The sequence below is a fragment of the Lates calcarifer genome, linkage group LG20 (assembly GCF_001640805.2).
Source record: "Lates calcarifer isolate ASB-BC8 linkage group LG20, TLL_Latcal_v3, whole genome shotgun sequence".
NCBI lineage: Eukaryota > Metazoa > Chordata > Actinopteri > Centropomidae > Lates > Lates calcarifer.
In genome coordinates, this window is record NC_066852.1 from 9,828,433 (window position 1) to 9,841,675 (window position 13,243).

The 13,243-nt window shown below is 39.8% G+C and overlaps 3 protein-coding genes across 3 annotated transcripts in view; 1 reads left to right on the plus strand and 2 right to left on the minus strand.

Annotated features, from left to right (window-relative positions):
* The window catches only part of kdm6bb (lysine (K)-specific demethylase 6B, b), a 29,663-nt gene extending 22,710 nt beyond the window's left edge, over nt 1-6,953 (minus strand). The window contains exon 1 of the mRNA XM_018691339.2: nt 6,875-6,953. The gene's annotated coding sequence lies outside the window, so the exon portion shown is untranslated. The remainder of the gene's footprint in view (nt 1-6,874) is intronic.
* LOC108893368 (endonuclease domain-containing 1 protein) lies at nt 1,711-3,381 on the plus strand. Its single transcript, XM_018691342.2, has 2 exons — nt 1,711-2,085; nt 2,395-3,381. Exons 1-2 carry the CDS (start codon nt 1,783-1,785, stop codon nt 3,001-3,003), a joined length of 912 nt encoding a protein of 303 aa, XP_018546858.1. The 5' UTR covers nt 1,711-1,782; the 3' UTR covers nt 3,004-3,381.
* The window catches only part of nlgn2b (neuroligin 2b), a 63,971-nt gene continuing 54,467 nt past the window's right edge, over nt 3,740-13,243 (minus strand). The window contains exons 8-9 of the mRNA XM_018691340.2: nt 12,226-12,592; nt 3,740-11,878 (exon numbers count right to left, since the gene is read on the minus strand). Coding sequence (XP_018546856.1) covers nt 10,954-11,878; nt 12,226-12,592 — 1,292 coding nt within the window. The 3' untranslated portion in view covers nt 3,740-10,953. The remainder of the gene's footprint in view (nt 11,879-12,225; nt 12,593-13,243) is intronic.

The following is a 13,243-nucleotide window of genomic DNA, read 5'->3' on the forward strand; positions in this document are numbered from 1 at the left end:
GAATAACAACACTCAGTCACTCAAATTGACTTATTAGGGCAGTGAAGGATTGTTGCTCTGGCTAATCTGACAAACAGTTTCTCTATTTGCATAAGGCTGAATTGAGCTGAGGGCAGCAACAGAAACTCCAACTAATCACATTTAGACATTTCTAAAGATCAGTGGTTCCCACTTTCTATTTTATTTATCTATTTTTTTTGTTTGACATACTGCCATCTGTCAATCACAAGACCTGGTGTTCAGGTACACCTGATCCAATATATGGATAATTTTTTTACTCAAATCCTAATTTATGTTTTTATCAAATTATTTAGGCTACTCCACACAAGCCCCATGCCCCCATGGGACATGAGTGACCCCTGTTTGGGAATCATTGATTTAGATTATAATCTTTACCAGAGCATGTGCTATGAGATCAAAGGCCCTTTGACAGGAAATCAGTGGTGGCTAATGTGTTCAATAAAGAAAGATACAAATGGAGAACTCGAATAAAGCTGTTATGAAGGACTAAGGACAAAAAACTTACAGGAAAGGGTTTCAGATGGATTAATTGCTCGGTACACAGTGAGCTGCCAAAATAGGTCAAGCACCCATTTTGGCAGAACACTGAGTCATTTGCTCTGAAATACTTCTACTTCACTGCAAATGAAGTTTCTTGATTTTCCGTGAAGTACTTGTACTGGCTTATTTTCTTACTTTGCTTCTTCATATTCATCCTTATCTTCACAGCTGCTTAATATACAATCATTGTTCTTTATTAGCTTGTTACTTGTTAAATGAAACATCACTTTTCCAATGGGATTTTCCTCCTACTCTAAATAAACCCCAACTGAAGTAGAAGTGTTGGTAATTGTAGACTTATAATGTTTCAAGTTTAAGTATTGTCTTTGATATAATGTAAGAATAATGTGGCACAGACCTGGACCTGAAATTGTCTAGTACACGAATGTTCTATTTCACTATGTTTAACTTTCATGCTATCTCTCTTTTGCCCATTGGCTTATCCACCACTCACAGCGAGAAACGTAGTACCTCTGAACCACACTGGTCACTGTAAGCCTTTTGTTCACCACTGGGACAGATTAGACAGTTTTGCATTTTACCATTACATTGATATCACGAATCCCATTTCAGTGTCCTGTGTTCATCACGGAGCAGAATTCTCAATTCTGAGAGACTGAATTCCAATTATCTTCCTCTAAAGCAGAAAACTACTACACTAACATCAGTGGAGGAAAAAGAGCTTGCAAAGTCAAAAGGTTTTTGCAGGGGCAAGTTATTTTGGCAGGGAGACTGGAGATTTGAATTTTGTGCCAAATGGAGGCTTCACCCATGGTGGTTACTAGTCATTATGCTATGTACTATTACTGTGGTGCTAAGGTGAATGTGTAGAGTAACAGTAGAGAACTGTCCTAGAGGGGCCAGTGATCCAGTGCCTTGTTGTCTGACCACTTGGTTGCACCAGTATGAAGCACTGCATCAGTATGATATATTGGTCTCTGTCACAAAGGTCAAACTACCTCATTAAGCCTCATTAAAGACTCACAGGGACAAACCTGCCAAGGTATTTAAAAAAAAATAAATAAAAAAAATTGTAGGTTAGAGTAATGCAATGACCTGCAAATCCACGCCCACATGTGCTAGAAGCCCTATCTTTTGGTCACAGTCGCTACTTGCTTTGCATATCTGCTCTGTGACATTTAAATCATAGCTGCAGACATTTTCTGTCACTGTTTTGTGGACGAGGCCAAAGTAGCACACACTGAGGAGACGGTATTGAGCATGAATATGTTGATGCAATTAGTTTTTGCTCTTTTGATCATCTGTTTTCTGCCTCTAATGTCAGCGACAGTTGTTCAAGATTTTAATCACGTAGAGAGATGCAAGGACTCCCTGTATATGGGGACACCACCGCGGGGGATTGTTGACACAAACCTGAAGAAGATCTGCCAACGCTACGCAGACAAACCTCGATATGTGACCCTGTACGACCCTCACAAGAGGATTCCAGTTTACTCAGCTTATACCTTCAAGAAAACGGAGGGAGACAGACGTGTGGACTACCCTTGGATGTATGAGCCACAGGTAGGTACCTACTTGTTTTTAAAATAACTGTTCAGGTTCTGTTTTACTCAACTGGCAAAAACTATATTCATTCTAGCTCTTTTATTCATTAACTCTTTCATTTTTAACTGTTCAACCAGGTAGTTCATACTTAAGTTAAAAGTATCTTTCAAAGAGGCCTTGGCAGCAACTACAATAGGCAACAGATCTACTCTAGAAGCAAGGGGGAACAAAGAATGGGGAAACCCAGAGGTCTCACAGACAGCCCTGGCTCTGTTATTTCCTAGCAGATCAAAAACCCACTGAAACTGCTCTTCTATGTCTCCCCAGCTGGCAGAAGTCGATGGAAATGGGAACATGCTGCCATTCCCCACTGGCTACCTGCACATGAAGTTTGAGGACAGCCAGGCAGTCCTTGATGACTACTCTGATGTGGTTCTCTATGAGAGAGGTCATCTGAACCCGGACCAGCACCAGTCCACCCCACACGACCGCGCTGCCACTTACACCCTGACCAACGTGGTCCCAGAGATACGGGAGTTCAACATCGGGCCATGGCGTGAGTATGAGGAGCGGATCCGGGTCCGTCTCAACAACTTTTGCCGTGGCACTGCCTACATTGTCACCGGGGTGACCACCAGGGGCAACATGATCCGCCGCAACAACCAGGACCGTGTGGCCATCCCCGAAGATGTGTGGTCCGCTTACTGCTGCACCGACTACGACCGCAATGCACCTCACGACGTTCGCATCCGCTTCCCATCCCACGCAGCCCTGGCCAAAAACGCCAAAGAAAGCAACAGCGTTCATGAGATGCCAGTTCAAGAGCTTGAGATCTTTCTGAAGAATAACATGGATGTTGACCAGAACCTTCAGCTCTTCTATGACAACTGCATCTCTCCCTCACCCCTTCCTCTTTACCTGCAACACACCATCTGAAAGCTCTACCAATTATATCATCCCTGTGCATGTGGGTTTCTATTTATTTTCGTGAATAATGGTATACTTTGTGCTTTTTTGCTCAAGACTAAAAGCATGATACTGTGAAAATTCTCTGTAGAGGTAATTTAAAAATTTCCTTGTGGCTCAATTATTCTCTTAAGAAGATAGTAAAAAATTTTAAAGGTTCTTGATAATATTACAGGAACTTAATTGTTCAGAAAGGCTTTCTAGGTTGAAGTTTTCTTTCATTTTATCTCCTTTCATTAAAAAGTGCTAAATTTTACAGAACTACTATGTTGGGAGAAGAATTATAATACAAATGTGTTGGAGGTTATGCAAATTGGCACATTTAATAAAACATCTTCATTTACTGGACTTCATTGTGTTTGTGTTACTTATACTGCATGTTATACAATATAAAATACTAAACTTGGAGAGACAGAAAAACAAAAGTTGTGGTAAGTTTTGAAATAACTTTTTTGCTTCACATTCTTGGGCACATGTGAGTTTGAATGTTTGGTCAGCTGTAAAAATTGAATTTGACTTTTATGGCTGTCTGATGGGTTTTAGTGTCTTTAATCATTTAGTTCATCTGCTAGGAATAAAAGTCTTTTGAATATAACAAAAAAAGACAGTTGCATAAAATTGAGTTGTAAAGTTATAGAGTTCTTTTGAGTTTTTAAAAGAAAACAAAAAAATAATAGAAAAGCCAACAGGATTTGCAGACCCTGATAAACTTACCATCTAAATTTTATTATTGAAAAGTGAGAATAACATTTGGGTATCCAATGAAAAATTACATATGTTCAACAATTACATATTTGAATGGCATATCATAAGGTATATTTGACTTTTCACATTTCACAAAGTGGTTTTTGGTATCGTGTTGCTGGCAGTATCTTCTTTAAAGTTTTTGAGAATAACTTTTCTATTTGTAGTTCCAAAGAGGAAGATGTTTGCTTTCTTAAGAGCGTTATCTGCCATCCTCCTGGTCTTTCTTTTTTTTTTTTTTAATGGAGGCTGGTTCATTTGGGTTAGAAGCAGTCATTCTCTAATGCAGCAGCCTGGCCTTTTCTATACATTATAGCTGCACACTGCCATCTAGTGAGGGAATAGTATCTTCTGTGATGACAGCTCACAGGGAAACCAACAGAGTATTATTATCTGTAGAGGTAATTGGGTTGAGTGCAGAAAAAAAAAATTCTATGACATTAAAATGTGCATCTGTCATCTAAACAATACTGCATCTCAAGCACATCTATATAATGAATCTGCTGAGGTTATAACAAAGATGATGATGATTAATACAGTCCACATCAGTCACAAAAGTTATTAGACTAGAGACTAATGACCTGCTTCTTTCTGCAGCAATAATTCAAGCCAGTTATTCTAAACCAAAAGTATGAATCTGATATTTCAGATATGAAGAACTATCAAAAACTATAGACTATAACTATTGGATACATAATAACACCTTCTGCAATGCATGTAACAAAAGTGCTTATTGAGATAATAGATCTTTGTTGTTTTGCCAAGGTAATTATCTGTCATCTACCTGTGTAAAAAAGATGTAATCAGAGAAAGACTGATCAATTGATCAGGATAAACACTGACAGTAAAAAAAAAAAAGGAGTCATTTAGCAGTGATAACACAGAAACAAATACATATTCTAAAGTTTGGTCACCTTGTAGCAAATTACATATTCTGTTAATTTTTGAAGCTGAGGGGACTGTGAGAGTCTTTCCAAAAGCTTCGGCTTGTGTCTCTTGATGTAATTCATGATGGATTGGATCATTGTCCTGTTGCAAGTTCAGCCTCTTCTCACTTTCATGACTGACTATGTGACATTTGCAGACAGAATTTGCTGATATTTAGTGGAGTCCATTCCTCCCTCTATCTGTGCGATGTTTCGTGTGTGACTGGCTACCACCCAAAGCAGAATATTTAAACCCCCACGCTTAACAGTTGGCGAGGTGTTCTTTTCATTAAATGCTGCTACTTTTTTTTTTTTTTTTTACCCCAAATATACCTCACCTGTGTGTGGAGTTTGTGCTAGATTCCAAAGCTTGGGAGTGAAATTGGTTTCCCTCTTCTGACATATTTCCTTTTACTTTAACCTAAACCTAGCTTCATCCCTAAAGTCTAAGTGACTTCATCTCACAGCACTTGTTTCCAAAATGACTCTGGCTAATCCAGGTGTTGCTTTTCAGCCTTCAGATATTAACTTATGTGATGGGATCTCTTGCATGTAGACCCAATTTATTCATCAGCAGTGCACAGTGAAATGATACTCCATCACTCCTGTATCAGCTAAACCTTCTTGCAGTTCCTTCCCACTCATATAGGGGTTTTGCTTTTCCTTCTTTCTCACCGTACAGAGTTATCTGCTTTCTTGATGTTCTAGCTCTTGTCTTTACTTCCACAGGTCCCCTTATCTGCCATTTCATAATGACATTTCAGACAGTGGAAACTGCAGGCTGGAAGCACTCTGATATCTTTTTATAGCCTCCTTTGTAGGCATCAATTAGCTCCATTTTCACATCCTGTTGCTTAGAGGAGCACATGTTTGTTAAGAGTTAGCACAAGGTTAGAGGAGTCAGAGAATTCATTAAGCTCTGAACTGTCATCAGCTGACAACTTCAAATGACAATTTTTGACCTGCCTTACAAGTCCTAATGAGTCAATTAAGGCCTAATGAGTAGTTCTGAGTATTTAACAAGTAGAGGGGAGCCCAGAATTTTGCACGTGGTGTAATTAGTTTAATTTTTTCCATTTTTAAAGTTACGACAAAAAAAGTGACTGTGCGTTCACATTTGAAGAAGGGCTCATTTTTCATATAACTTTGCTTCATGGATTGTATTCACTTCTTTTTTAAAAGCAACAAACTATGTAATTTGCCAAGGCGTGTCCAAATTTTTTTATAAAATTTTATCTGTGGCAGTATTTAGTTATTTCTACGTCAAGGCTTGACCGAATGGATGGCCGTACTTTAGTATTTTTCTCCCCAACAGGACCAGTACATCAGTTTGTTCCAGTATATTTGCTGTAATGCTGATTTATTGTGTCAACAGCTGCATAAACACAGATCAGAGGATGGTTTCCCTAATAAGACTGATGCTGCCAAGTTGTTTTAGGTTTTGAAATTAAAATTTTTGAAATAACTTAAAGATCTTACAGAATGACAGTCAGTTTGTGTGTTGCTTTTGGAAAATACATTTTGTGATGCATACCACAACAGATGCTGGGCAGCAACTGCCTGATATAACAAAAAAGTTTGGCATAGTTGCCATCACAGTAGTTTCAATTTAAATCAGTGGTCATGACTTATTCATAATCTGGGCTCACTGAGCCGTTTGTAAAGCAGCCTCGCTCTATATGTCTTGCTGTTGGTATTAGCTGCTCTATCTTGACAGTCACATCAGTTACATATTTCTTAAAACAACAACAAAATCATAATGTCTTTCAAGCTAATATTAAATATTCTAATACTGACAAGTAATGAAATGATTATTGTAATTTGAAAGCAGTTGCGCTTAGTACCAGACCCACAAAGAACTGCCAATTAACTTTGAAGCTAGCCATATAAGCTTTTTAAACATTAACTTTTTTTTTATATGAACACCCAACAAAATAACTGTAACTTTGTGTTTATTCATTCCTTTATTCATTCCTAGTCCTGTTTCTAACAACAGCGAGAAGTAGTTTAAGAAAAAAAAAAAGTTCTGTTTGCTATTGGATAGCAATTCCACGAAGTAGCAACTAAGCTACCTAGCTGGTGAGACAAGTTGAATATAGAATCTGACTATTTTCCTCTGGACTTGGAATAAAGCAAACCAGAACTGAAAGATATGTGAATATTTGACTTACACTCAGCAGGTGGCCAGAAACGCGACTCTGCATTAAAGCTGCACTGCTCCATATCTGCTTGTTTCTTTAATAAACAACTGTCTGCTAAAAGGTTAGCCAAACTGGCTTTAAGTTAACCATAGCAGGGTTAGAGGCGCTTGCTGTGTCTTCCTACTTGCTCTACTGCCCCCAAGTGGCCGAATGTAAAACAACATCAATATTAGATCTAACCATGTGACAAAACTGAAAAACAGTAATGGCAAATCATTTGTTTAAGAATGTCTTTTAATGTTTTCCAGTTCATATACACAACATACAGTGTGTAATAGCCTCTATTTGAAATAGAAATATTAACTTTAATTCTTTCAACCCCTTCTGGTCATTTATGCTCTCTCACAGTATCTTGAGCTTCAAGCAGGTTACTGAATCAGACTAAATGAAATAGACAAACAGGTGCAAGCCTTCGCTTTACCCTCCCAGCGTTAAATGTTGTAATAAGAAGATATCTGGATTCTTGTAATGCTTTTTTCTTTTGTCCCTTACGTTAAGCCAACATCAAAACTGTAGTGTAAACATGTAAACTTGGTGAGTGTGCTTCCTTTATCTGTTGGCTGCCCAAACCCATATTTCCAAAATAAAATTTTAATTTATTTTTTTTTAAAAAGAACCAAAGAAAAGAGAAAAAAACAATTGTATTTGTAATACTGTTTTTGAAAGCATGGCCAACTTAAACTTACATCAAATAGCTGGGTCAATAATCCCATTAACAGAATGTGCAGACAAAATTGCAAAAGGTAGCAAAACAACCACCATGATTAGAGTCTGAAATAAGACCAAAAGAGTACAAAGGATTTTACAACCTCCCAGTTACGGGTTATACTGTATGACAATGGCCGAGACACTAACAATTAAATCCACCAGCATCACAAGTATAACTTGAATGACCTCAAATGATGCCTATTTGCCCTTCCTTCATCTGTTGTCTGCAGCAGTTCTTTGGCTTCTTAACCAATAAAAGGGCTCATTTCACTCAAAAGCTTTCTTCTTGACTGATAGGGTGGTGTCAGTTGTGTACGGTATGCTTTAGACAGCCATATATGCAGTAAGAGCATTTTTTAATCACCATCATATCTAGGCTAACCTGAGCCGTAAGCATTCCTTTGTCGTGTTTATGTTCACCTCAACCATGCTGTGGTTTTTATTTTAAAAATCATTCATGTATGCTAACAGATGTATTCATGTGCCCATAACCTATGGGAATTCGTCCTTCGAGATCTAGGAAACAAAGGAGAATCAAACATACGCATGAGTGCTAAAATCATGTAAGTCATCTAAACTTGCACCTGTTGTCACAAAGAAAAGATTCCGGCCAATCACTCAAACCAAACGACAAACATAATATTTACAAATTCCAGTTTTGTTCTCTTACACTTAAAAAATGTACAGTTTGTTTCATGTGTTGGTTTTTGTTCTTTTTGTCCTTGCGACTCGCTCCAGTCCAGTGTGAGGGATGGCAGTCTGGCTCCAGAGTGTCGTTATCCTAAGCAGACAGGATACAGAACATTACAAGGAGGGGGGAATTAATCCCGCCTGCCTTGCTTTTGTGGTATATGGTGTATGAGTAATGTCTGTCATTAAAGATTTTTTTTAATCAGGGTTTTTTTTTTTTTTTTAGAATGCATCCTCTGTGCATTGACAGATCATACTGTAGCTGACAAGCTATTTCGCCATCACCATTGAATCACCGTTGGCATTTGTCCAGTGTTGTCCTAATGTCACCAGGGTTTTTTTTTTCAGAATTGTCCAGAGTGTGACCCGTCTCTGTGTTCAATTGTGCGAAAGATGTGAAACGCGCGTACAAGGCTTTCTCACCTTTTCACCGTCATAAATATATATCTCATCCTTTTTCTCCCGCCTTGCAGAAGGGAGAATCATGAAACAACAAAAGAGCAGATGAAAAGATAACTGTCAGGCAGTCTTCAAACACTTGAAGCATGTGGTTTATGTCAGTCACAGACAAAAACCTTATTTAGACTATTTATGTAAAGTTTCTCTTTTTTTTGTAACTTAAAAAAGTGCTATCTTCAGGTGAGATTGAGAGACAGTGACTGTGCAAACTTGACAGAGAAACAGCAAAAAAAAATAAAAAGAGGGGAGGGAAAGAAAAAAAGGCTTTCGTCAGTCTGTCTGGTGGTTTTGCGGCACAGCCTCAGTGTTAGGAAATGAAAAAAATAAAGAGGAAATATTTACTCTCTTTGTTATAATCATAGTTTTACACAATATTCATCTCTTAATACTTTTATACCTTTTGAAGTACCACAAAGTGCAGTTGATATTAAAATAGAAAATGAAAATGATTTTCAAAATAAAAAAAATCAATGAAGAACAAGGCAAATCATCAAAATGACAAACAAACTTCTCTGTCCACACTCTGTAGGAGAAAGAAAAACATCATGCAAATATCCCAGACAGCAAAGTAGTTAATAAAACTTTATATTCTTCTTTTTTTAAACGAGGATATATTGATTTGATCTGATTTCCCTTTAAAGAAGAGACCAGCCACAGTGCAACATTGAGTGTAATTCCAAAAAAAGAAAAAAAAAAGAAGAAGAAGAAGAAAAAGTGTGTGGATCAAAAAGAAAGGATGAAGGGGGTTGGCACTTTTTATGATGGTAATTCCTTTTTGTAAGATACAGTCAGGATGGACCTCTCCAGGCGGTCCACTGGACGCCAGTGAAAGAGGAACTTTATCACAGTACTTGGCACCAAGAATGCTGGTAAAAACGAGATATCAGAATATCTTTTTTTTTTCATTCATATCCTTACAATTTATTAATAATACATCATTTACATTTGTGTTTTTGTATAAAAGACTCCAAAAGGAAAAAAGAGTCTAGAAGTGATTGTGTGAAAGAGGAAAGGAGTGGAGATGAAAATGGATTATGTCAACGGTTTAATAAAAAGAGCTACATGGAAAGATGCAGAGAGAGAGAAAGAGAGAGAGAGAGAGAGAGAGGGTGAGAGTGTGAGGCAGCGAAAAGAGAGAAGCAGTTAAATGAGCTGAGATGGGGATACAGACAGAGAGATAATGAGTGAGAAACAAATAAAGTAATGGACATGATTAGAGCCTGTGTGGCAGAGATGCAGCGAGTTCTAATGGGCAGCCTGGATTCCAGGTTGCATCCCACAGACTGAGTATGATTCAGTTATTTTCCTGTACCACCCATCAGTTGAAGCCCCAATCTGGAAATGTTTTTGAAAGCATCAGTTCTGAGTATACAGATTTTTAAAAAGCAGAACTTTTGATGGCATTTAGGTCGTATAATAACTGAAAACAGGTACACACATTTGTAAATAGAAGAAATTAAGCTTTCAAACGAATGAAAAACTCATGCTCAGCTGTCATCCCTGTACTCCCGGCCCTGTCAATACATTTCACACTAAACAAAATTCTCCAAAATCCGAACACTGAGACAGCTGTTGGGACATAGTGTTCAACACAGGGTGCCAAACTTCACTTCCAGATTGGGCCTTTAAAGCTGCAATTTGTAAGTTTCAAGAAATCACCGCTTTATGACAGACAGCTTGTTGGAGCATATGTCGCCTCATACAGAGCTGCTTGCTACTGTAATGCCTTTTCACTAAATGAATGAAAATGAGTATTTGTATTCTATGTTAAACTTAGTTTTACACTGATACAACAACACATGCGCAAAACAACCAAGCTACACATAAGATGCCTGACTGATCGTGATTAGCTCGACGCCTCTTTGAGAGAGAGCTGCAAGCTTAAAGCTGCATTTTTGGTGGCTCACCTAAGCACCAGATATTGAAAGAGCTTTAACGGGGCGAAACGGTATGTACCTATGATGACAGGCTTTTGGCAAAGGAGCTTTTTTTAACTCCTTGATTTGTGATTACATTTTAGAGGTATTTCACTGCTTAAAATCTTACAAACTGCAGCTTTATTTGAGGGCTTAATGAGAAAAGACAAAGATATAGTAAAGAAGAGAAGACGGTGAGAGTGACGTTTGTATGGAGCAGTTTGTGTGGTGTGTCTCTGTAAGCCCAGAGCAGGGTAGCAGAGGTTGTGCCTGGTCCTATACACGGGTGGTGGAGTGTTGGTGTGGCAGGGCATTGTTGCTGTGGCTGGGGACAGGTGTAGTGGAGGGGGCCGGGACCGGGGGATAAGTGTTGAAGGGGTGGAGGGGCTGCATGCTGCTGATGGTGCTGGGGATCATGGTGATGGTATTGGCTGTCATCAGCGGCACGTCCTCCGGCGCTCGCCGCAGGGCCAGCGTGTAGTCAGGCGGGCACACGGGAGGTCGCAGAGGCTCCAGGTCACCATGGACGCCGCGGGACGGGAGGGGCGTGCCGTGCTCCAGCTCCACTCTTTGCTGTTTCATCTGCAGCGACATTAGCTCCTCCTCCTGGCTCAGAGCCAGGTCATTGTGCGGCGGGGCCCCTACTACTCCCATGCCGACGCCCATGCCCATCGTCGTGCCTCGCTGCGGGGAGAGCCGGCGATGGCGTCTCTGCATGAGTTCGTGGCGCTTATCCCGTTTGTAGTAAAGCGCAGCAAAGGCCAGCACATTCAGGAAAAGAAGCGAGGCGCCCACAGCTACCGTCACGCTCAGCTCGGTGGAATAGTCCCTAGTCTCGTCGGGGAAGGGAGAATAACGGGGTCTCTCCGAGCTATCGGGATCAGGATCGGGAGGATAGGTGGAGATTACAGGGTGTCGCGTGGAGCGGGTACCAGGGTTGTGAGGGCCCTTCCACCGGTTGGGCGGCAGTCGAGTTGTGAAGGTGCTAATGATTTCCTCGTGGAGACTATGGAGATGTGGCACCAGCTCCAGCCAGAAGGCCACCTTGTTCGCCCGGTAGTTGTCTCTGACGCGAGGCTTCAGGCCGATATGCAAGTACTGCTTGTCTTTGGAGCTGAACTTGGTCCAGATGACCTCCTCAAAGCGGTTTGGCTTGGTATGGATGAAAGTGGTGTCCTGAGGAACTGGTAGGTTAGGATCGCTGAAAGAGGGAAATAAGAGAATTGATTTTTTTTTTGTGTTAAAAAAGATTAATTTCTACTAAGTTAATAACTTAGCATTACCTGTGTTACCACAATAATCTGATATATCAAAACACTGAAGATTAATAGACATTTTACATTAATCTTCATCTTCAGTGTGTTTTTTCGTGGACTCCTGTGGCTAAAACTCACCCAACTTCTGACTTGACCAGTGGGCTAGTGCTAAGGGGTCAATGGACTTAGTTTTTTCAGAGCTTATGCATATTTTCCACTGTACACTCTTGATATTTGAATAAGATAAATCCACACATCAGAAAGTAACTCTTAAATCTGGTCTTTTACTAACCCTGTCTTGGCAAAGTTGGTCCAGTATGTCATGACTACAGCACTGAGCATGACATCATTCTTGGAGAAGTTACAGGGGAAGAGGTCAGTGGCTCCCACCATGGGAATTCCAAACACATAGGGGATCTCATCTCCATGGGCTGCGTCTGCCCAGTCTGGCCTCGCCTCGGTCTGACAGTGATGGTGGAAGGTATAGAAGTAGACGGGTGACTGGAACTCGGCGTGCAGCTTGGCAGTGGCGACAGCCGGGGCCACCCACTGATGGTCCGTAAACAGAGCCAGGAGGGTCTTCCTACGCATGTCACTGTTGTCCCTGTCAGCCCAGTCTGTGTACATGAATTTTATGGTTTCCCTCAGGATGTCTTTACCTGGGAACAAACAAAAGTAACATGAGCATTTACTGCACACAGTGATGTGTGTGGTCATTGGCAACATTATCTTCACGTGGTGTGTCGTTAGATCAGTTTACTGTAAACACTGTTGTATATTTGATATTGAAACATCTATGTTGTTCTATGCCACTTGTGCCAAGTGTGTAATTTCATCACAGCAAATAAACGATCAAAGGAGCTGCCTGTTCAATACATGACTTTTATTCATCTTTTTTGATGGATTTTTTACTAAATAGGCATTCACAGGGGTGAGGTACTGCTGTGGTCACATGACAGACAAAGATAGCCACAGGCTAGTGTAGCCTGTTAGCTTGTCTACTTACAACCAAATAAATCAATAATGAAATGCTTAACAGAACTGTCCCTAAAAAATAAATCTACTCTACAGCAAAGCTCATTAATCAACCTGCCACATTTCTTTATTCATTCACCACTTTCGACAGAGCAGTAGCTTATGTCTGTGATCTGTTTTCAATCAATACTAAAATGTTCAGAAACAAACCAAAGACTTGTAACAAGCCATCCTTGTTCCAAAATAAATAGCCTTCATGAATATTTATGAAAATGCAACTTTTAATTAATCAGATTTTCAAAGCCGTTCTGTATTACACTTTCTTTAATGTGTGG